Source organism: Orycteropus afer, unplaced genomic scaffold (assembly GCF_000298275.1).
Source record: "Orycteropus afer afer isolate SDZICR_OR568_19922 unplaced genomic scaffold, OryAfe1.0 scaffold00054, whole genome shotgun sequence".
In the NCBI taxonomy this organism is placed as follows: domain Eukaryota; kingdom Metazoa; phylum Chordata; class Mammalia; order Tubulidentata; family Orycteropodidae; genus Orycteropus; species Orycteropus afer.
In genome coordinates, this window is record NW_006921641.1 from 8,157,341 (window position 1) to 8,181,791 (window position 24,451).

The window sequence follows — 24,451 nt, forward strand, 5'->3', positions numbered from 1 at the left end:
TCTGAGGCAGTATCACTAGGGAAGTAGATTGCCCAACATTCCTTCCAAGGAGTGGCTGGTGGGTTTGAACTGCCAACCTTCTGGTTGGCAGTAAAGTGCCTTAGGCACTATGCTACCAGAGCTCCTTCTCTATACACTTTCCATCCTCTCTTATTTCTTTCTCTCCCTCACTCATTTCTCTCCAGAAAGTAGAAGCATCTCTTCCTTTGGGTCAGATAATTCTTTGCCCTTAAGCTTGTTAAATCAGTGTATCCAGTCTTAGTTCCAGGGAAAGGCCAGATGCCTGTCAAATTAAGTGAGTTGCCAACCATAGAGCTTAAGCAAGTCATTCCCAGAATTGATATTCCTTTGTTGCTAGATCTTCCAGTTGCCAAAACTCAATGGCATGATGCTGGGAAGAACACAGTTGGGAAACAGAGACTCTGTTTGGTCACCACCTCTTGTGGGGCCAGTCAAGTCACTGTTTTCTTCTGGAGCTCAGTGATTCTATGAGAAATCTCCTCTACTACCTGCCAGGCTATGAGCTCTGACAGTTTAATGCTTGGGATCAACTTGTGACAAGGACAGAGGAATCTGTGTGGAACATAGATTCTAGTCTTGCCTATGGTTCTAGTGAACCACTTGTTATAAACACAGCCACTATCTGGTTCCATGTTGGCAGCTTGGGATAAAGGGAGGGAAAAGAGATCAGAGATATTTCACAGGTAAATAAAGTCTGGGATTCTGAACTCTTATTCCCAAGGCTGTGAGAGAGTGTCTGATCTTTAATCCTTCCAGTTAGATTATCCCTAGATCTTCTTTCAGGGGGTTATAGAGGAGGGTGGCAGAATTAGGAGCCCTGGTGGCACAATGGTTAAAGCATTTGACTGCTCACCAGCAGATCAGTGGTTTGAACCCACCAGTCACTCAGTAGGAGAAAAATACTAAAGATTTACAGCATTGGAAGCCCTATGGGGCAGTTCTACTCTGTCCTGTATGGTTGCTATGAGTCAGAATCAACTCTATAGCAGTGGGTTGTGGAATTGTTCATGGACGGGTATGGGAGAGTAGTGGTCAAGAACATATGAGTAAGAGACTTAGAGTCACATAAGGCTGTGTGACTCAGGGAAAATCGATGAAGTTCACTGCCAGATAAAGTTTTCTCATCTGTAATAAAACCAGAGTTGAAAATGTTCACCTTGCAGGGACTAGAGGAGGTGAAACATGTTTGGGACCATTGTGAAAAAACGTGAAAGAGGGGGGTGGCGGGCGGTAGTGATGGTGGCTGAAAGTCTGAAATTGATTTGCTGTAACTAAAGAACTACTGTGTGAGACCTGCACAACCCGTCGACCTTTCCTGTGGTGAGTTTCCCAGGAGTGCATTCAAATAATGGAAGGGTCATACATGATTCTGTCTCAGAGCCCTAATCCAAGCTGTTCTTGGATTCGACAATGTCCTGCTGTTATCCCTCCCCCTCTCCCTTCTCGCTTCGTTTTATTCCGGAACGTGCTTTTTCCGAGACTGATCCGTTTAATCTCTCAAATGCATAATTAGGAAGAGTGCTTGATTGCAAGGGCCTTTTCCAGTCTTCCCATTTGTCCAAATCACAGCCCTCACTGTTCACACTACAAAGAAATAGAGCAGGGAATCTGGAGGAAGAGAAGGAAGAAGAGAGGGGGAAAGGGAGGAAGGAAGAGAGGAAGGGAGGGGCGGGCTCTACGCTTTTCTCAATGAATGCAGAGACTTCTACAGATTTGCATAGGAGCCGATCTCGCCGTGCCATTGGCTGACGAGAGCGGACGGGGCGGGGCGAGCCGGCGCGGGCTGGGCAGTCGCGCGGAGTTGTCTAGCGAACCCCGCCCCCGCTGCGGCCCTGCCCCCGCCAGGCGCGCTCTCGAGGCTCCGCCAGCTGCAAGTGGCGGGCGCCAAGGCAGATGCGATCCAGCGGCTTCAGGGGCGGCAGTGGCGTTAGCAGCTGGTATCTCCCGCTGCCGCTCTCCTAAGGGTCGTGGGGCATAGAGGTGCCTTCCGGACGCCCTCTGGCAGGCCACCTGAAGTAGCTGGTGCTGACGGTGTATGAGGAGGGGGCAGCAACATTTCGTGCTCTCCTGCGCTGAATGCTTCACTCGGGTGCTGCGACCGGGGCCGCCTTTGGTGTGAACTCCAAGGAACAGAGAGCAAGGACGCTGCAAACTTGCGCGGCGGCGACCTAAGCCTCAGCTCTGCAGCGGTAGAGCTCCGACTCAAGCCCAGAAGTTCAGCGGGTAGTGCAGTCTGAAAGCTTCCCGCTGCAGAGGGTCAGATGAGGGTGAACTAGAAGGCAGCCTGTGCCCTCGATTCCCGCTCAGACTAGGGAGGAAGAGCGCAGAGGAGCCGAGAACTCAGGAGGCGGCCAGGAGAGCGGGCACCAGCTCCGAGTCGCCGTCCTCAGTCAGGAAAGTTACGGAGGATTGGAAGCTACCTGGAAAGTGGACAGACCTCAACTCCGGCCGCGGGGGGCAGGAGAGAACGGTACCCAACTGCCGCCTTCCTTCAACCATAGTAGTTTCTCTCATTCTGGAGCGTAGCGAGCTACTGACGGGGGCGCGGCACTCGCGCGGGTCCCAGTTGCTGAGGTCAGCATGCTTCAGGGTCTCTGGACTCCCTCCTCTGAACATCCAGCCCTGTTCCTCTAGGATTCCTCGCGTTCTTGGAGTTGGGGGAAAAGCTAGAGGGCCGAGTACACACCCAGTTCCTCAGAGATCAAGTGGAAGGTGCTGTTCAGGTGCAAAGACCTTTCTGAACCCCCTCTCACTTGGGGGCAAGTGAAGGGCGAAGCTGGGCTGGGGAAGTCGGGAGATACATATAAGGAGCTCTCTTCTGGCGGGATGGGAGCCATTGGGCTCCTGTGGCTGCTGCTGTCGCTGCAGCCGTTGTTAGCGGCTGCTTCAGGCTCCGGGACTGGGACTAGTCAGCGCGCGGTATCGCTCGCCGTGGGGCCGCCACTGCAGCCCCGGGAACCGCTCAGCTACTCTCGCCTGCAGAGGAAGAGCCTGGCGGTGGACTTCGTTGTTCCCTCGCTCTTCCGCGTCTACGCCCGTGACCTGCTGCTGCCTCCGCCTTTCCCCTCAGAATTGAAAGCTGGACGGCTTGAGGCGCGCGGCTCTCTGGCTCTTGACTGCGCCCCTCTACTTAGGCTCCTGGGGCCACCGCCCGGGGTCTCCTGGACTGCAGGCGCCAGCTCTCCAGCCCCAGCCCGGACACTGTCCAGGGTGCTGAAGGGAGGCTCGGTTCGTAAACTCCGGCGGGCCAAGCAGCTGGTGCTGGAGCTAGGCGAGGAGACGATTCTTGAGGGCTGCGTAGGGCCCCCACAGGAGGCGGTTGTGGGGCTGCTCCAGTTCAACCTCAGTGAGCTGTTCAGCTGGTGGATTCTCCACGGCGAAGGGCGGCTGCGGATCCGCTTGATGCCCGAGAAGAAGGCGTCGGAAGTGGGCAGGGAGGGAAGACTGTCCGCCGCGATCCGCGCCTCCCAGCCCCGCCTTCTCTTCCAGATCATTGGGACCGGTGAGCAGCTCCCGCCTGAGTGCTGGGATTTGGCTTTGTAGTCACATTGATTTGCAATCACTATTTGCACTAACCCTTCTTTCCAAAACCTGATCCTCTGGTTCTTAACCCACTTTCCTTCTTCCACAGATATCGTTCCCCAGTTCTACCACATTTCCTTATTTTCTTCCTGAACGCAGTCACTTCCCCAGGGCTTTGGTTTCTCTTTAGAAACCAACTTGAGAGAAAAGTTTCGTGCTCTTGGCAGAATGCCTCCCTCTATTGACTTACACATGATTAGAGCCAAAATTGGATGTCCTTCCTCCTGGGACGCTGGGAGGGTTGACATACTCCTATGAGTTCTAAGTTCCAAGCTTGGTTCTGTATCTCACAACTATTGTTCCCCTTCCTGCCACCACTGATTTTGGGAATGTGGTACACTTTCTCAGGGAATGTAGAATTCCTGGCCATATTAATCCTTCCCAACTGTTTCTCCAAATGTTGGCTTTCCTATGGATTACCTCTTCTTTATCAATTCATTACCCGACTCCCCTACCCACTATTTGCTCTTGAAGTCTCATTCTTTCTCCCACATTCCATGAGGAGAGTCTCAGTGGAACTAAGGGACAGGAACACGGGGGGAGAAGGGAGACATGCAGAGAGACAGGAAAGTTGCCAAGATAGTTTTGCTTTGGGGGAGTTACTGTGGACCAAGAAGAAGAGACAATAGTTGGTCCAGGCTTTCTTTCTCTGCTTCCGCCTTTTCTTTCTGATTCTCAGCTTAAATGTCTGCTGCAGCAGCTCTCGATGACAATCTCTGGCAGGCCTATTTCACTGCAGATCTCTCTGCTGGAGACTTCTGAAATGAGGTTTCTGTTTCATTACACCCTCATTTTCTTCCCATATTTATTGAGTTGGGGAAGCTGGTGCAAGTACTTACTTCCAACTCTTCCCAGCATATCTTTTGACTGGAAAACCAGGTGGTTTTGAATGAATGTTTCTGTTGTAAGATCACTGGAGAAGGACTTGTGAATAAAATATACAATGTAAATGAATGAGAAAAAGCACAAAAAATAAATTGTGTCTTTTAAAAGCCTTCACTAAGTCCATTGAACAAACCTAGTTTCTTTTCTACCATTCTCATAGTCAGAAATAAATGAAGTTCTTATGCTCCACTGGTTACTAATGCCTAACATTAATTGGATGTAAAGCATTGAAAAAGGCTCATTGTAGGGCTACAAGTATCTTCCATGCTTATCCTGACACACACACACACACACACACACACACACTTCCCCCCACACTCAATACTCTTATGCATCAGGGATATTCTGAAGCATGTGGTCTCTAAGGAAAACAGTATGGATGCATATTCCACCATAAGCGTTAATGGCATTGGTACCTAAAATGATCATTTGGTGTCCAGTGCTAAAATTTATGTAGTCCATAGTAAGAGGCAGGGTCTGATGAATTTGATAGTTCCTTCTGTGGATCAAGATGGGAGGCCAATACTGTTCTCTTACCAAAGATAGTTTTGTAAAGAACAGCTGGGCTTTTATGTCATTGTGGCTTTTGTGGTTTATAATGCAACATTCTATTTTAGTGTTCAGAGTTTTTGTAATAGGTATAAAAATGACTTGTCTGGAAATGTAGAATTCCTTCCACTTTCATGTCTATGAGCATCTCTGGAACATCCCCATCACCTCTTGTTAGATCACCATAAGCACCGGCAGCCTATATCAACTGTTGCCAGATGCTGGTGAAAGGCAAAGGGATCCTTTCTGCAGCCCTAAACTTGCTTACTATAAACAGGCAGGCTCAGCATGAAGCTATCAGTGGGTGTCTCTGAAGAATCACACGCTTAATGCATTTGAAGAATGTACTCTAGCCAAGCCTTAACTAAGGAGTTGGAGCAGCTGAGTGGGATAATTTCATGTAGAAAGGAATGAGCTCCAAGAGCCACTCTGCTACTGGCAGTAGGGAAGCATTGTGAGCATCCTAAACCTCCCTCAGCAGCACAGTCTATTTGGCAGCTGGACCAAGCCCTTATGCATCATTTGACACATCTAGCAGGGCTGGTTTCAGAAAGAGCCAGGATTCTGCCATTAAAAGACTGGAAATTTTGGCCAAGTGTTTTTCAACGGGATTGGGATCAAATGATTATTGATGAGATCAAATAAGACACTAAGTATAACTGGATGAGCTCCCTGTGACCTCTAGAGAGTCAGGCAGCTTATTGAAAAGCACTTCAGGCCTCGTGGTGATCACACTTGGAACAGGCTGGACTTCCTTCTCTCTGAGGACATAAGCTGTCTGCAGTTAGGCAGCTGGCCATGCAGGACTGGTCTCTTGCCTTACTACCACTTCCTCTACCTCATTTAGACTCAGTCTCCACTGAAGGCTTCCCCATAAAGTGGACACACAACATGTTTGGGGAAACATATATCATTGTGATCCTATTCATTTTCTTGTACAAAAATTCAAGCTTAGGTCTTGCCACTTAGATTGATTTTTCTATTTATCATGTTCGAGAGAATGGATTTATTCTCTTTATATAGGCCTTGATTTATAGAAAAAAATCTTAACTCTTCTGTGACATGAGCTCTTCAGTTATAAAAACAGAAGGTGGGCACAACTCAGCTCATTTTCCCCTGTTTCTGCCCAATTGACTGGTGGTCTGGCCTAGAGGTGCATGATCATGCTAATTGGGCTATTTGTAGGGATAAGTGGAAAATATAAGAGTTGAAAATATATGTGCCTCTTGTGGTGAGGGTCCTGGGGAAGATGGAAGATTGATTCCTAAAACTGAGCAGGACAATGACTAGAGATGTGGTTAAAAAAAAAGGCACCCAATTAGGACAAAGCAATACCTTTGTATTATATGTGGTTTGGGCTGACTGAGAGGAAAATAGGATGTATGAGAGGCCTTATAAAACATGACATGTCAATGATTTTTCTTTGTGGGTTACTCTGAATTCATAAATGGGATCAGTTTTTCAAAGTCTGAGGCAGTTCCCCAAAGTACCCATTCATGGGTGAGAGGTAGAAAGGCAGTTTTTTGGACTGTATAAATGGTGATGTACACTCCTGGGACAGCTCAAATCACAAGAAATACGTTTGTCTTAAGGTTAGCACATTGTCCACAGCTATAATTTGTATCTTGTTTTTGTAGGTGTTTTGAGATCTTGCTTCCCCTTTCCCCCAGGTGGAGGTCTGGAGGATGATGAATTGTAGGATAGGAGGGACTTTTTTCTTGTAAGCACTCCCCCTTCTCCACATATGGCTGGGGCTTTATGTGTACTATGGAGAGGCCTGAACAATTTAGAATAGATGTTTGCAATGCAGTACCCCTGACCCTTGACCTCACATATCTGTCAATCCCTTCTCATTTCATTTCTGGAGACGGTAGAGAGAGCAAAGGAAGATAGGAGGAAAATTGGAGCTCCCAGAAGGAATATCAGTTCTTAGAGGTGAATTGGAAGAGTTGGAACTAGTCCAGAGAAGAGCGAGAGCTGATTTAAGAATTGAAAGGACAGATTTACGATGAAAGATGAAAAGAATTAAATATATATGACTGGGCTAAGTGGTGATGAAGGGAAAGCCATGGTAACAATCTACAAATCTCTGAAAAGAGAGGGTGTCAGTGAAAGAGAGGAATTATTTAGTGTGGCCCATGGAAGTAATAGGATGAGACTTGAAGAAGGAAACTTCAGGTTGGGTATCAGGGAAACCTTCTTATTTTCAGAAACTGATATTCCTCTCATTATGGAAAAGGATTCCAGGAGAGCAGGGAGTAAAGTGAGATGTGAGTTAGACAAACCATAGCATTCATAATTAATCAGTCTTTATTTTCAAATATTGAGAAGACACAACTGGCAGGAGAGTTGGAATAGGGAACAGCTGCAGGAATCAGGATCTTTTGAGATATAATTCCTGAGAGTCTTTAGGCATTGGTGTTTCCAGGTAAAAAGAAAAGAACTGCATATTATCTTTGAAGGTGGTGGGAAGAGCAGAGTGTTAGTGAAGAAATTACTGTGTTTACTGTTCCCCATCCACCAACATACTCTGATTAAACACAGAGTATTTCTCTGGGGTATTTTATGTTGTCTATACCCAATGGGGAGGCACACTTACCAGGGCATTATGCATCTAAGATGTATCTATAGGCATGTGTATTCATGTGATGGAGCAAAATGTTACTTGGGTCTTGAGAAGATGACAGTAAAGTATTCAGTTCTATATTTGGCAGACACCTGCTGGTGTCCCCAAAACCTTTGGACATTATGAGAATGTATACTGTCATTTGAAAGGAGAACTCCATTCATATCCAGTTGAACATTTCACAAATACACAAAAGAAAAATAAGATCCACTTGGGGTATGGGTATGTGGTGTAGGGTATGGAAGGAGAGGATTATCATTAATAAAAATCAATGTCTCTATAAAGAAGTTGGTCTGCTAAAGGTTAGAAGGAACTGTACTATGGGTAGGAGAACAAGACAGGGGGGAGGACAGTGGGTCAGCAGAAGTTGAGGTGCCCTGTCACCCTTAGAATTACTGCCAGATAACCTCAATTCATAGGAATTTGCCTAGTCATTTTGCCTTCCTATATAACCATTATTAGTGCTTTATTAATTGCTCAAATTGAAGCAGTCATTTGAACAAAACAAAGGGATACCACATGATTTAAAATCAGGAAATGTGTGTATAGGGTTGTATCTTTTCACAATACTTATTCAATCTGTATGCTGAGCAAATAATCCAAGAAGCTAGACTATATGAAGAACATGCATCAGGATTGGAGGGAGACTCATTAACAAGTTGTAATATGCATATGATACAACCTTGCATGATGAAAATGAAGACTTGAATCACTTACTGGTGAAGATCAAAGACTACAGCCTTGAATATGGATTACACCTCAACATTAAGTAAAAATCCTCACAACTGGACCAATAAGAAACATCATGATAAGCAGAGAAAGATTGAAGTTGTCAAGGATTTCATTTTACTTGGATCCATAATCCATAATCCATGCAAGCAGTAGTCAAGAAACTAAACCAAACAATGTATTGCATTGGGAAAACCTGCCAAAAACCTCTTTAAAGTGTTAAAAAAAAAAAAAAAAAAACCTCTCTTTGAAGACTAAGGTACACTTGAGCCACTCCATAGTATTTTCAATCACTTCATATGCATGTAAAAGCTGAAAAGTGAATAAAGAAGACTGAAGAAGGATTGATGCATTTAGGTGTAAACTATGGTGTTGGTGAAGAATATCAAAAATACTATGGACTGCCAAAAGAATGAACAAATCTGTCTTTGAAGAAGTATAGCCAGAATGCTCTTTAGAAGAGAGGATGGCAAGACTTCATTTCATGTACTTTAGACATGGTATCAGGAAGGACAAGTCCCTGGAGAAGGACATCATGTTTGGTAAAGTAGAGGGTCAGTGAAAAAGGGGAAGACCTTCAATGAGATGGATTGACATAGTGACTGCAACAGTGGGCTCAAACATAGCAACTTTTGTGAGGATGGTGCAGGACTGGATAGTGTTCCATTCTGTTTACATAGGGTCATTATGAATTGGAACCACCAACTCAATGGCATCTAATAACAACAACAACAGTTGTATGGGACTTAAAATTTATAAAGCACTCTCACATTTATTATTTTTATCAATACTATACAGTAAGCAGGAAACTATTCACTTTATTTTACAAATGGATTACATAGAACCCAGATGTTTGATAACCTAGAAATTTTATTTGTTTATTGAGAGGTTAGGAGCTCTGGTAGCATAGTGCTAACCACAAGGCTGACAATTCAAACCCACCAGCCACTCCTCAGAAGGAAGATTGGGCAATCTACTTCCATAGTGATACTGCCTCAGAAACCCAAGGAGGGGTCGCTATGAGTCGGGTCCTACTCGACGGCACATAACAACAGAGAGGTTATGAGATTCCAGATGCTGTCCTAGGTACTGACTAGGACTGCAGTTATGTTGCCTTCAAATCAGGGCTCTTTCCACTAACATCATCTCAAAGTGTAGATTACCAGCAACCAACCAGCTTTAAAATGGATAAAAAAAACTTCACATTATCCTTGTCAGAAGTCGATCCAACAAATATTTGATGGGCAATAGTGATAGCCTTGGATGTGTTCTTTAACATCTTTGAAGCCCAGTTTCATCATTAGAAAAATTGAGATAGTAATAATTAGTATCTCAAGGTATTATTATGAAGATTACTGCTGAACACATAGTAAAGTATTCCAGTAATACAAACCATTATATGCTTTCCTAGCAGAGCAAGATCCAAGACCTCTGGGTATGGTCAGGCAGGTTATGTGCTCGCCAACTCCAAGGGCTCCATATACACTTTAGTCTATGTGAATGCTACCATAAGGAGTTTGTAGTCCATATATGTGTCCATATGCATTAACCTTCACAGCAGCAATTAGGATACTGTGGGTTCTCCATGCAACTAACTTCTGACTACCAAGAGATGATAGGTGAGTCAGTGGAAAATGATGAATGTGATCAGGGTGACAGTTTCTGTTGTCACACCACAGGAGGCCTGTCTTTGCCAGAAATGTGGATGAGAAGGAGGATTGAGGTGTGATATTTACTTCATTTCGATCAACTAGTATCATATACGTCACCTTAGATTCAGTCCAAGATTCAAACAGAATATTCATAACCAAATTCTTTTTTTTTTTTTTTCCTTCAGAAGGAATTTAAGCCTTAACTTTATGAAAGTATGAAAGCTAATACCGGGGAAGAGTGAGATAGAGGCATTACAGAAGAGCTGTTTTCAGATCTTCCTGAACTGAGAGTGATCTGTTCATTCCAAGCCCTTCCATGCCCAGAGAGGTGCTGGTCTGCTGGCCTCTAGTAACTCCTGTATTGTAATTAGCTGGAGCTGTCCCCTTCCTTTACATTTCTATTCTTCACCATTCATAGAGGGCATAGAGAAATATGAAATGCCAGCTGTGTAACTGACATGAGCTCATTGAGAGCAGTTACACTGTATTTTTACACAAATAATGTGTGTGCTATACTGTTATCCTGCAAACTGTGCAACCTCTTATGCATAATTTCTCTATGCATGCTATGTACATTATATGGATGTGTGGATTATTTACATGGGTGCATTACATGCAAGAATACAGTACCTTTGAGATTCTGTGGAGACATATAACCCAGGGACTTGTGTAGGAGGCTGCCTCAGGAAAATTCCTTAACCTAAAAATGGCTGTTAAGCATCCACACAGCACTTTGTAAGTACTAGTTTTTATGAGCTATTGCTTAGCCATTACTTTCAAAGGATGCACATGAGTATCATCTCTGCTTGGGAGAAGATGAAATGTAGGGAGTGTTGGAGGATGGTTGTAGGTCCAGGGGTCACAGGTAGGGAGCTGAGAATAAAGCTATTAAAAAGCTCTATGTATGCCTTCCTCCTTAGAACTATCGTGCTGTCCTCTTGTGTAGGATGCAGCCAGTGTTTAACCTAGTGATAACCTGGGTTCTTTCACACAGGTCAAAATGTGAGATGGGAGCAGATAAAAGAGTGTTTCCTAGTGAGGGAGGGAAGTAATGGGAGGGATCCCAGAACCCTATTTTGTGAGCTGGATTTCTGGGAAGAACTACTCCCCACCCCCAGTACAATTCGTGATGAATTTTTCAGCTGGGCTGTTTTGAGTTTGCATCTTTCCCCAAGGAAGTTCCATGAGCTTCACTTGGTGATATAATGTAGGCATTATAGAAAGTGGGAGGTCCCAGAGCAGGCCAAGAGGGGCGTTCCTGACAGGAAAGATACAGCAACCACTTGGTTAATTAAGAATCTTTATTTCTCATATTTCTGGCTAAGTAACATCAGGTGCATGGTGAGGTAGGCAGCAGCTCTTCCCTGGAGTAAGGAAAAGGCTAAAAAGGAGGTAGAAAAAAGTGTGAGCTCAGCGGACAAAGAAAATCTGGAGAGGCTTAAAGGAAATTAGGAAACTAGTCAAAAGAGATAAGAAGGCAAATGTAAAACATTGAATAGTTTTTCTTTTCTTTCTATTTATCTCCTATTGCATTTTCATTGAAATATGTGCTGGTGAGAGTAGTATGGTACAGGACTCTTTTATAAGTTCTTTACACATTCTCAGCCCAGAAAATTAAAGTAAGTGTTCTACAGTGGGAAGAATACTACATTAGGAACTACATGACTTAGATTCTATTCTGGGATTCACCTTTTATTAGCTTTGAAACCTTGGGCCTTAGACTCACTGACACTCTGGGCCTTTGTTCCTAAGAGAGATAATGTATAGGCCTGTCTTAACAACCTCATGGAGTTATTATAAACATTATATACCCCAGAAAACAGACTGTTTTGCTGAATGTTCCATGTATACTTGAATAGGTATTGTGCTGTTGTTGGATGGACCACTCCTTGGGTTTCCAAGGCGGTATCTCTACAGAAGTAGACTGGCCAGTCTTCCTTCCGAGGAATGGCTGGTAGGTTTGAACCACCAGCTTTCTGATTTGTAGTCAAGTGCCTTAAGCACTATGCCAGCAGAACTCCTGTTGTTGGGTGGAGTGTTTGATAAATGTCAATTAGGCCAATTTGGTAAATAATGTTGGTCAAGTCTTTTGTATCCTTATTGATTTCCAGTCTGTTTGTTACATGGATTACTGATAGAGAAGTGCTAAAGTCTCCAAGTTTTTGTTTTTGTTTTTTTTTTGTCTATTTACCTTTTAAATTCTATCAGTTTTTACTTCATGTATTTTAAAACCTTTTATTAGGTACATGACCATTTAGAATTGTGATTTGACTGATTTGTCAGTATGTAATATTCATTTTTATTCCTGGTATTCACATTTTCAAGTTTACTTTTAATGATATTGAGATAGCCACTTCAGTTTGCTTTTAATTAGTGTTTGCATAGTATATCTTATCTGTTCTATACTTTCACTTTTAATCTGTGTCTTGATATTTAAAGAGAATTTCTTATGGTTGTATTTAGGTCTATCATTTTTTGTGTGTTTCCTTAGGCTTTTTTGTTCTTATCTTTCTTCTTTTCTTAGATCTTTTGGGTTGTTTGAATATATTTTAATATTTTAGTTTTAATTTATCTATTATTTTTTTGTCTACCTCCTTATTTTAGTTTTTTCTCTAGGGATTACAAATGTATACTTGATCTTTCAGTCTACATAAAATTAATATTTTGCCACTTCAAATAAAATATAGAAGCTTTATAAATGATCCCTTTATCTTCCCTGCTTTATGTTATTGTTGTCATATATATTATATCTACATAATTGAAAGCCATGCCAGTTATATCTATATTACTTTTAGAGTAATATAGATTTTAAATAACTTGTTAGTCCTTTATATTTTTTTAGGTATATACCTTGTTTTTCCTCCTTTCCAAAAGTTCCAATATTCCCTATTTCATAATTTTCCTTCAACCTGAAGATCTTCCTTTTGCATTTCCTGTAGAACAGGTCTGTTAGTAACAAATTCTCTCCATTTTCTTTATCCTTCTAAAACTGAGAGAAGTTCCTTATTTCACTTTCATTTCTTTTTTTAAAAAAAATATATTTTTTGCTTTATTTACTGTATTTCTATTTTAATAATGCAGAAATCTAAAGTGTAGACAATGAATATCTGCACATACCACAAAAACTTGGTATGCTTCTTTCCTGGATATGCGTTATGCTTAAAATATACTTTTGTGGGTTTTTTTTTATTAAAGTGTATGTGTGTGCATGCATGTATGTTTATGTGAATACATGTATGACCATAATCTTGGACAATGACAACAATAGAACTCTTTTTTTAAATGTTTTATTATATTTATTATATTACATAGGAAAATAGTTTCCCATTCACCACTTTCTGAACATAGGACTCAGTGACGTTGGTTACATTTTTCCCATTGTGTCATCATGCGATGATTTACATTCTAGTTGTTCTGTTTCCAATGATAACCTAATCTCCCCGTCCTTCTCATCTATGCTTCGGAGTATTTAGTGACCATTTGATCTCATATAAATTCACCTTTGTTTCTGCAGGATTTTTTTTTTTTTTCTGGATATCTGGGCTGATAGTTCTTTTCTTTTGCCACTTTAAGAGTGTTGTTCACTTCCCTTTATAGTGTCTGAAAAGCAGACTGCATCATTTGAGTTGTCGCTCCCTATAAGTAGCTGCTTTCAAGATTTCTTTTTCTTTTTCATTGTCTTTCCAAAGTTTGATTATGACATATCTGTGCATAGCTTAATTTGATTTTACCCAGTTTCCAGTTTGTTGACATTCTTGAACATATAATCTGTAAATTTATATTTCTTATCAAATTAGGGAAGTTTTCAGTCATTAATTCCTCAAACATCATTTTTTCTGCATCAATAGATTTTTCCTCTCTTGTTTGACTCCAATGACACAATTGTTAGATCTTTTGATATTGTTCCACATGTTCCTGAGACTCTGTTAATTTTATGTTTCAAAAATGTTCTCTCTGTTCTACAGATTGGGCAGTTTCTATGATCCTTTAATTTACTGACTCTTTCTTCTGTTCTGTTATAATTTTAATTTTAGCTATTGTATTTTTCAGTTCCAAATTTTCCATTTTTAAAAAGAATTTATATTTCTCTGTTGAGAAGTTCTTTTCACTCATTTTCCAGAGTGTTTATTTTCACCTCATGGAACACAGTTAGAATTGCTTCTTTAAATCTTTGCCTGATACGTCTATCAACTGGCTCATCTTGCTGTTGGCATCTATTGGTTATCTTTTCTCTCACCAGTTGGTGAAATGAGACTGGTGAAACCCTTCAGACTATTGCCCCAAGTCATCTTTTGGGCCTGGAATTGAACTCACTCCTGTGACTTAACCCAAAAACCAAGCCCACGGTCACTGAGTAGATTCTGACTCATAGTTACCCCATTGGGTTTCCAAGGCTATAAATCTTTACAGAAGTAGATTGCTTCATCTTCCTCCTATGGAGCAGCTGGTGGGTTTGAACCATGACCTTCTGGTTGGCAGCCAAATGCCTTACCCAGTATGCCAAGAGAGTGCCTTCTGTGGCTTAATGCTCAGCCAAACAATAGACGGACCTATTAGCTGAACAGGGAGCTCTGGTAGCATAGTGCCTAAGGCACTTGACTGCTAACCAGAAGGCTGGTAGTTCAAACCCACCAGCCACTCCTTGGAAGGAAGGTTGGGCAATCTACTTCTGTAAGTGATATCGCCTCAGAAACCCAAGGAGGGGTCGCTATGAGTCAGGTCTGATTCGACGGCACACAACAACAATAACATTAGCTGAACATCTACACCAGAGAGATACATTCCTTAGAAAAATCAATTGTGGAAGATAAGAAGGGCAACATTTACACAGGGAGAAAGGTAAGGAAACAGACTATATAGGCAAGAAGGACACAGGTGAGACAGAGTATATGTGAACAGCTGTAGGAAAAGTGAATTTACTCTGTAAACTTTCACCCAAATCACAATAAAAATTAAAAAATAAAAAAATAAAAGAAAAAGAAGGACACAGGCAAAAATAACCACAGGGAGGAAATGGCTGCTGAGATATAACATGGCAGGGAATATAACCAGTATCAAAAAACAAAATGTGCATATGAACTGTTGAATGTAAAATGAATCTGCTTTGTAAAATTTCACCCAAATCACAATAAAAAGTTTTTTTAGAAAATGGTCACGTTTTTCTGGTTCCTTGTATAATGAGTAATTTTAGACTGTTTATTGGAAAATTTTAACATTATATTGTTTAGGCTGAGACTTTGGTATGGTTTAAACCTCAGTTGCCTAGTGTTACAGCTTTTTATAGCATGAGCATTAGTCTGGTACTATTTACTCCATCATGGCTAGGAGCCTATATCATGAATTTTGAGCTTACAGTCAGATTGGCTCCTGTGCCACCATATAGATCTGTATAGAAGGTGCTTACCAAAAAGAAATTAGACAAAAGAATATTTTTATGGATATCTGTATGTTTGAGCTTTTGCCTGAGAAAATGCTTATTTTCTGTCTTGGAAGAAATATAGCCAGAATGCTCCCTAGAAGCAAGAATGGCCAGACTTTGTCTCATGTACTTTGGTTACATTGTCAGAAGGGACCAGCCCATGGAGAAAGATATCATGCTTGGTAAAGTAGCAGGTCAATGAAAAAGGGAAAGACCGTCAACTAGATGGATTGACACATTGGATGCCACAATGGGCTCAAGCATAGCAAATATTGTGAGAATGGTGCAGGAGCAGGCAGTGTTTCATTCAGTTGTACTTAAGGTCACAATGCGTTGAAATGAACTTGACAGCATCTAACAGCCACATATGTTTGAGTGTTTGCCTGAGAAAATGCTTATTTGTTTGTTCAGTCCTTTTACTGAGCAGTTACCAAGTTCAATGAGGGACAATCTCTTCCTCCAAGGAGGAGTTCATAAAATAATTGGGAAGGAAAAGCAGACAGGGCATACTAATAAGTAACTTTGGTAAAGACAGTGCTTAAACGCTGAACAATTGGTACAAGTGATTATAGTGGTTCAGTAGAGGCTTGGAGAGGCTAATTCCTGCCAGTGATGATTAGGGAAAGCTTTATTTTCAGGTTCCAAATTCCAGTGGTGGGAGGGGTGGAGTTCCTCTGATACAAGAAACTGTAGCTTTAGGATTTTAGAAAGAATTAAGTGTATCGTCTTTTGGCAGGGAGTTAGGTTGAAGGATATCTGCTGATAATGATGGTTTCCTTTTGGATTTGAGATTGAAGTGAGTTAGGAAGAACTTCCAGAAAGGAGATGATTTGAGAGCAATTTGACTTGGAAGTAGTTTGTCCCTTGGAATATTGGAGCAAGAGTACATACAGACAAAATACTCAGACAAGGAAAAACTGGTGAGATAGAAGGAGAGAAGACAAAGAAAGAAAGATTCTTATGTGTATGTATATCTGTGGCCAGAGGTCTAAGGAGTATTGGGAGGAGGTAGATACCAGGTCAGATTCCCTGATTAGAGTCAGGGATGGTTTGTTGGGCCTGGAATTTAGATTTGATATGGAAGAAATCAGAAAGTTATTTCCTGAGTAGGGAAAATGGCATGGTAACTGCATGGTAACTACAGATTCTTCAGGAAATTTAGATTGGTCATGGGTCTCAGGCCTGAAGTGCAGAGTTGCCTAGTGGCTGGAGTGGAGCTAGAGAGGCTATTGCACTGGATGAGGAGTGAGGGGACCAAATTTGGGCTTGAGCTACTGTGTCACTCCATCTTGTTGAGGGTCTTCCCCTTTTCCGCTGACCCTTCACTTTACCAAGCATGATATCCTTCTCCAGGGAATGGTCCCTTCTGACAACATGACCAAAGTAACTGAGATGAAATCTGGCCATTCCTGATTCCAAGGAGCATTCTGCCTGCACTTCTTCCAGGACAGATTTGTTCATTCTTCTGGCAGTTCATGTATTCAATATTCTTCATCAATCCTCAAATTAAAAGGGAAGTCCAAACACAAGGGGAAAAAAATGATAGGAATTAAAAGTCTAAGGGTTTATTTAGCCTGGGAACCTTGAAGACTGGTAATATTAATGACAAAAAAAAAAAAAAAAAAAGGAATTAGGAAGAGGATTCCATTCAAGATAGAGTTGTTAGCATGTTAATAATTATAGTGTGCCATCCACTTGGAGATCAGGTTATCTGTATGAAAATACTGGGCTGAAGTGTGACTGGGTAAGAGGTCAAGACAAAAGATACAGATCTGGGAGTTATTTACATAGACCTGACAGTTTAATTCTTGAAAGTAGATGTATTCTCCTAAGGAAGAAGACAGAGGAAGGAAGGCTATACCTTGGGTTTAGGACAATGAAACATTGCCTGGTCCTGCCTCACAATACTTGCTTTACCTGAACCCATTGTTGCAGCCACTGTGTCAATCCATCTCATTGAGGGTCTTCCCCCTTTTTGATGACCTTTCACTTTACCAAGCATGATATCCTTCTCTAGGGAATGGTCCTTTCCGACAACATGACCAAAGTAAGTGAGACAAAATCTGGCCATTCTTGCTTCCAAGGAGTATTCTGGCCACACTTTTTCTAGGACAGATTTATTTGGTCTTCTGTCAGTACATGAATTTTCAATATTCTTCATCAACACCACAATTAAAAGGCATCAACTCTTCTTTGGTCTTCCTTATTCATTGTCCAGCTTTCACATACATATGAGATGATTGAAAATACCATGGTTTGGGTTAGGCGCACCTTAGTCTTCAAAGTGATATCTTTACTTCTTAGCACTTAAAAGAGGTCTTTTGCAGCAGATTTGTCCAGTGCAAAATGTTGTCTGATTTCTTGACTACTGCTTCCATTGGTGTTAATTGTGAATCCAAGTAAAATGAAATCTTGATAACTTCAGTCTTTTCTCCATTTATCATGATGTTGCTTATTGATCCAGTTGTGAGGAATTTTGTTTTTTTCATGCTGAGGTGTAATCCATACTGAAGACTATAGTTTTTGATCTTCATCAGTAAGTGCTTCAGTCATCTTCACTTTCAACAAGCAAGGTTGTGTCATCTGCATTTGGCAGGTTGTTAATGAGTCTTCCTCCAGTTCTGATGCCATGTTCTTCTTCATATAGTGTAGCTTCTTGGATTATTTACTCAGCATACAGATTCAGTAAGTATGGTGAAAGGATGCAACCCTGAAATACACTTTTCCTGATTTTTAACCATGCAGTATCCCTTGGGTTGGTTTGAACGACAGCCTCTTTGTCTATGTACAGGTTCCTCATGAGCACAATTAAGTGTTATGAAATTCCCATGCTTTACAATGCTATCCATAATTTGTTATGACCCACATAGTCAAATGCCTTTATGCTTTATTTGCCTCTAAATTCTAAACTCAAGTATTGTTATCTCTCCAACATAAGCGTCCTTCAAGTGTTTGAAGTCAGTTACTCCACATGAAGTCAGATGGCCCTTTGTCACTTCCTTTTTCTTCTTCCTTTCCCTCCCATACTTTTTCTTTTCAATTATTAATCTAACACATAGACATTGACACCTTTTGTATGTCAGACATTATGCAAGGTGCTGGGTGCTGCAGATACAGCAATTAACAAAGCAGACATGGTCTTTGACCTCATAGAGTTTACAGACTGATGAAGGAGACAGAGTGAAGGTGCAAATTAACAAATAAATGTATAAGAAGAAACAATGATGAGTGCTGCAAAGGCAATGAATCTCTGCAGATCCCCTTCTCACTCTTTCTCATAAAATGTGGCTTTCAGAGCACTTATGCCAAATTAGTTCCTCTGGACACCCTCTCCTCTTAAGGTGTAGCCCTTCAAGGAGGACTAATATGATCTGACCATACCAGAGCACAGTGGAGTTCTTGAGCTGGGAAACCTATGTTACTGCACCCCTGAGGTACGAATGGGCAGAATTACAGACAAGGGTTACTGTAGGGAAGGAGATCAACTTCTTTTTCTCAGAGGAAAAGACAAATGTGCAGAAGCCCAGGCTGAGGTGAAGCGAGAAGAGCCCAGGAGTCGGGCCAGATGGTCTCAATCTATTGCATGAAGTATGACTGAAGTTCATGCTAAATAGATCACAAAGCCATGCATCTCCTTCCATTCCATGGATCCTACCTTTCCCTTCAAGCTCCAGCCTTTGTTCACTCATACATCTGCTTCACAAATGCACCAGAGGGGAAACATCAAGGCTTACTAAATACACATATGTCACTATGGCAGCTGATATGGAAAACACTCAATAGGGAAAGTTTTCTCCTCTCTCTTTCATAATGTTAGTCTTGATGCCATAATTTGGCAGAATTTGGTTGGCAAAAAAGTCATGAAGCACAACTACTAATTTAATACCTCTGACCTTTCTTTTCTTCAGAACAACAAATGTCAAATAGCTTCAAATGACTGCCAGGATGGCTGCTAGAGATTATTTATGTGCTTAAATATTTAGGCAAGAAACACAGTTTGGAGTTAAGTCTAATTTATATGAAGATCATAACCTATGTGAGTCATGAGCACTTCTAAGACAGGAGTACAAGCAGTAATGTTTACATTTCAGAAAACAGCAAATGTGAAACATTAGAATAGAATGAAGTAGTAAACGATACCTGTTAGGTAATGAGAATGTTTGATAACATCAGGAAAGTGGTTTACTACAAAAGATTGTGCTTGCCTTTTCATGTCTGAGTATTGTGTGGTGTGATGGCATTCCAAAGACAGTCCTACAATCCATGCCCCGCTTCTCTGATTAAATGCATTTTATAGATGCACGTTCACTTGTATGATTCATTCCCATTTTTCTGAAGACATTTTGTTGTTCAAGCAAAAGTAGGGAGAATCATCTTCCCCTGGCTGTGTAAATCCTGATAGAAGTATAATCCTCCAGCCCAGAGTGTAATTCTCTACTCAGTCTCATCCTTAATTATCATCAGAAGCTACCCTTTCAGAGTAGAGGCTCTGAAAGGTGGGTTTTTTTCCTTTCTTTCTTTCTTTTTTTTTTAAATAGAACTGTGAACATTAATTAACCCCTTTACTTCTAAAAGGAGATAGCACTGAACAGTGTTAAGAACATAAAATATGAATTCAGTTCTGACTTTGGTACCCAGCTCCAGAACTGACTAGTTGTAACTTCTTAAGCTAGTATGGCATTAATTTTTCTGGTGTGTGCATTCTCATCTCTAAATTAGACTAAAAGAGACAATTTTACAACACCTGGCACATGGTTAAAACACTGAAAATATTATTAATTATCATTTATTTTATTATTGTTGATTTTAATAAAGCATTCACCTAATTATTTTGGTGGCTTCCTGTCCATATCATCTTTGCAGGGATCCACCTATGCTTAAAATTAGAGTTCATCTTATAAAAAAATGAATACAAGTAAATGAATGAGGAGAAACCTCTTTAGATATTGTGGACTAAAACAACTTTATTTGCTCAATGACTTAAAGTCATCAGAAAATGAGCACTGTCTCATTGTGCATTACTGAAGGGCTCTGTATGGAACCAGCAAGGCTTTTATTTATTTTTTTAGTGTTAAAAAATTTTTAATTAACTCATGAAAAGTAGTGTCTAAACTCTTAATATATTCATTGTAAACTCTTGTATTTCCATAGCAAAATAAGTTCTTATTTCAGTAATTTACTGTGAAGTTTGAAAAACTAAAATATGACTTGAGGCAACCAAAGTAGGGGAGAAAGTTCCTGACCAAGAGTCGTAAGATTAATTTTTTAAAAATGTTTTTATTGTGCTTTAGCTGATAGTCTACAGAGCAAATTACTTTCCCATTCCATAGTTTATATATAAAGTATCCCATGACATTGGTTGCATTCTCCACAATGTGTCAGCACTTTCCTCATCTCCACCCTGGTTTCCCTGTTCCCTTTTGTCCAGATTTTCTACCGCATCCTGCCTTTTCATCTTTGCTTTCAGGCAAATGTTGTCCTTTTGATCTCTTATAATTGATTGTTCTAAGGAATTGTCCCTCTCAGGGTTACTGTTTATTTTATGAGCTTACTGTTTGGCTCATAAAAGTTAGTCTCTGGGAATACTTCAATTCCAGGTCAGAAGAGTGTCTAGGGCCATAGTCTTGGGGGTTTCTCCATTCTCTCTCAGACCAGGAAGTCTAGTCTTTTTGGTTAATTTGATGTTTTGTTATACATTTTTCTCTGCACTCTCCAAGACCCTCTGTTGTGATCCCAATCAGAGTGGTTAGTAGTGGTATCTGGGCACCACCTAGTTCTTTTGGTCTTGGGGTTGAGTCATAAAAACAAAAATCAAACTCCTGCCGTAGGGTCAAATCTGCCTCATAGGAACCCCTCCTTGGGTTTCCAAGGCAGTATCTCTGCAGAAGTAGATTGCCCAATCTTCCTTCCAAGGAGTGGCTTGGGGGTTTGAACCGCCAGCCTTTTGGTTAGAGGTCAAATGCCTTAGACACTATGCTTAGGCTGTGGTTTATGTGGGCCATTAGTCCTTTGGACTAATTGCCCCATTGAATCCTTGATTTTCTTCATTTTCCTTTGCTCCAGATGGGAAGAGACCAATAGCTGCATCCTAGATGGCTGCTTGCAAGCGAGACCCCCGACACAGTTCACCAATGCAGGATTAGATTTTCATTTTAGATGTGCCGAGTTGTCTTGTTTGAACCTGGGTAAATCATGTAAATTCTCTTACCTCCATTCTGTAATATCAAGTTAAATGAGTTCGAATCACTACTATACCTTATTAAAATCATATTAGAATTCTGTTATTTCAACCAGAAGCATTACTAAAACCACAAAACCAAACTCACTGCCATCAAGTCGGATCCAACTCATAGCGACCCCTCCTTGGGTTTCTGAGGCGGTATCTCTATGGAAGTAGATTGCTCAGTCTTCCTTACAAGGAGTGGCTGGTGAGTTTGAACTGCCAGCCTTCTGTTTAGTAGTCAAATACCTTAGGCACTACGCCACCAGAGCTCCCTCAAGCATCACTAGGAAGATGTTATTTCTATATAAAGATTTGCAGGGTCAATTAAAATTTCACAGAGCAGTGATAAGAAATGAGAACTTTCTCTGATTATTATTTGGTAACTAGTAGGTTATGATAAGAGCTATAACTAATATACCTTAGAGACTATGATAAGATTAAAGAGATTTATTTTCATTTCCATGCAAAAGGAAAACCAAAGTTGTTTTAGTTCTTTTCTGGATACATAGTAAATTTACCTAAGCTATTCTGTTCAGATCTTCTGCTCTCATCATTACAGCTAGTCAGGAACCAATTTTGTGGAATGAGACAATAAATCAATAGGTAGGTAGATGGATAAATAGATAAATAAATAAAATTATAACTTTAATCCCTTATTTGGGAAGTGTTTACATTAAGGGTGCAGTTGAGAAATAAGAAAGTATTTAACTCATCTAAGTAAATATTTACAACATGTATCCAGTAAATATTTGCTGAATTCATGAAGAAAAGGATAAGGAATGAATATGATATATGAAAAGGATGACTTGAGCAAATGTTTTGCATCTTTTATAACCCAAGCCCCAGTGAGCAGTGTGTCAAATTCACTTACTTCTTGGTGGCTCCTTGACTCTTTTTTTTGTTATTGTTCTTAATGTTTCTTTTCATTTATTTTTTCAGTGTTTCCTCCCCTCCCCTCCCATCCCTGTTAACCAAGAAAGAAAGTTTCCTTCCATATATAAACTTTTCCTTGACTTTTTACAATATAATGAACTAATACAATATTTGTCTTTCTGTGATTGACTTATTTCACTCAGCATAATGTCCTCCAAGTTCATCCATGTGATGCAGTGTTTTGCAGATTCTACATTATTCTTTAGTGTTGCATAGTATTCCATTGAGAGTATGTACCATAGATTGGTTATCCATTATTCTGTTGATGGGCATTTAGGTCATTTCCATCTTTTTGCTATAGTAAAAAGTGCTACGATGAACATGGGTGTGCATGCATCTGTTCTTGTCCTGGCTCTCACTTCTTTAGGATATATACCTAGTAATGGGATTGCTGGATCAAATGGTATTTCTAATTCCAGCTTTTTAAGGAATCACCATACTGTTTTCCCCAGTGGTTTTATCATTTGACAGTTCCACCAGCAGTGTATGAGAGTCCCAATCTCTCCACATCCTTGCCAGCATTTGTTATTTTCTGTCTTTTTGAACTTTGCCATTAGTGCTGGGGTGAGAGGATATCTCATTTTTGTTTTGATTTGCATCTCTCTGATAGCTAATGATCAAGAGCATTTCTTCATGTGCTTGTTGGCCACCTGAATATTCTCTTTGGTGCAGTGTCTTTTCATCTCTGCCCATTTTTTAATTGGATTGCTTGTCTTTTTGTTGTTGAGGTGTTGGAGTATTTTATAAATTTTAGAGATAAGTCCTTTGTCAGATATGTCATTGCCGAACATTTTTTCCCAATCTGTACGATCTCTTTTTTGTCTTTTGTAGGTAACTTTTTATTTTTCCTATGCAACTTTTAGGATTCTTTGTCTTTGGTTTTGGTGAGTTTGATGCTAATATGTCTTGGTGATTTTATTTTGAGGTCTATCCTGTTTGGGGTTCATTGGACTTCTTAAATAGATATATTCTCATCTTTCATCATATCAGGGAAATTCTCTTCCAACAAATCTTTGACAGCTTTCTCTGTGGTTTTGTCTATTCCTATTCTGGAATGCCAATAACATGTAAGTTATTCCTTTTGATGGTATCCCATGTGAACCTTAGGCTTTCTTCATTTTGTTTTGATCTTTTTTCTGATAGATCTCTTTCCAAAGAAATATTCAGGTATTTGTCTTCAATCTCACTAATAATGTCTTCCATGGATTAAATTCTACTCCTTTGCCCATTCAATATGTTATCTATTTCTGAGAATTTGGTATTAATCTTCTGGATTTCTAGCTGTAGATTTGTATCACTTCTAATTTTTCATTTATTTTGTCATTTTGTTCTTATATTGTCTTCAGAAATTGTCATAGGTTTTCCTTTGTGTTTTCCTTGATTTGTCTCTCAAGCCATTAAATGTACCTAAATATAATTCTTTTTAATTCTTTATCTGGGAGTTCCAATGCTTCTTCTTCCTCAAGGATGCATTCTGGGTCTGTATCTTGGTCCTTTGTTTCTCCTACTTTATTTTGCTTCCTTGTGTGGACTGTGGTGGTCCGTTGTCTTTGAGACATTGTGACATTTTTGTGTATATCTAATTGGTGATTGTATGTTGGAGTGAGTCACCCAGGATTTTCACTTTCTTTGTTTTGTTTGGATGTTATCTGAGTAAGCTGGGTACTGTGCTCCTCTATTTGCTAGTTGTCAGCTCTTATGGACTAACCACCTGTTTCCTTTCCAGTCATCAGCCTCCCATTTGTCTGTGCTGTCCTTGGCATGCAGAGCCTATTCTTCTTGTTGTTGTTGTTAAGTGCCATCGAGTCATTTCCGACTCATAGTGACCCCAT

General features: G+C 40.5%; 1 protein-coding gene across 1 annotated transcript in view; it reads left to right on the forward strand.

The window, feature by feature from the left end:
• The first annotated feature begins 2,847 nt into the window (after window positions 1-2,847).
• Window positions 2,848-24,451, forward strand: part of ALK (ALK receptor tyrosine kinase) — a 1,238,429-nt gene continuing 1,216,825 nt past the window's right edge. Inside the window, exon 1 of the mRNA XM_007938814.2 lies at window positions 2,848-3,523. Within this exon, the coding sequence (XP_007937005.1) occupies window positions 2,848-3,523 (676 nt within the window). The remainder of the gene's footprint in view (window positions 3,524-24,451) is intronic.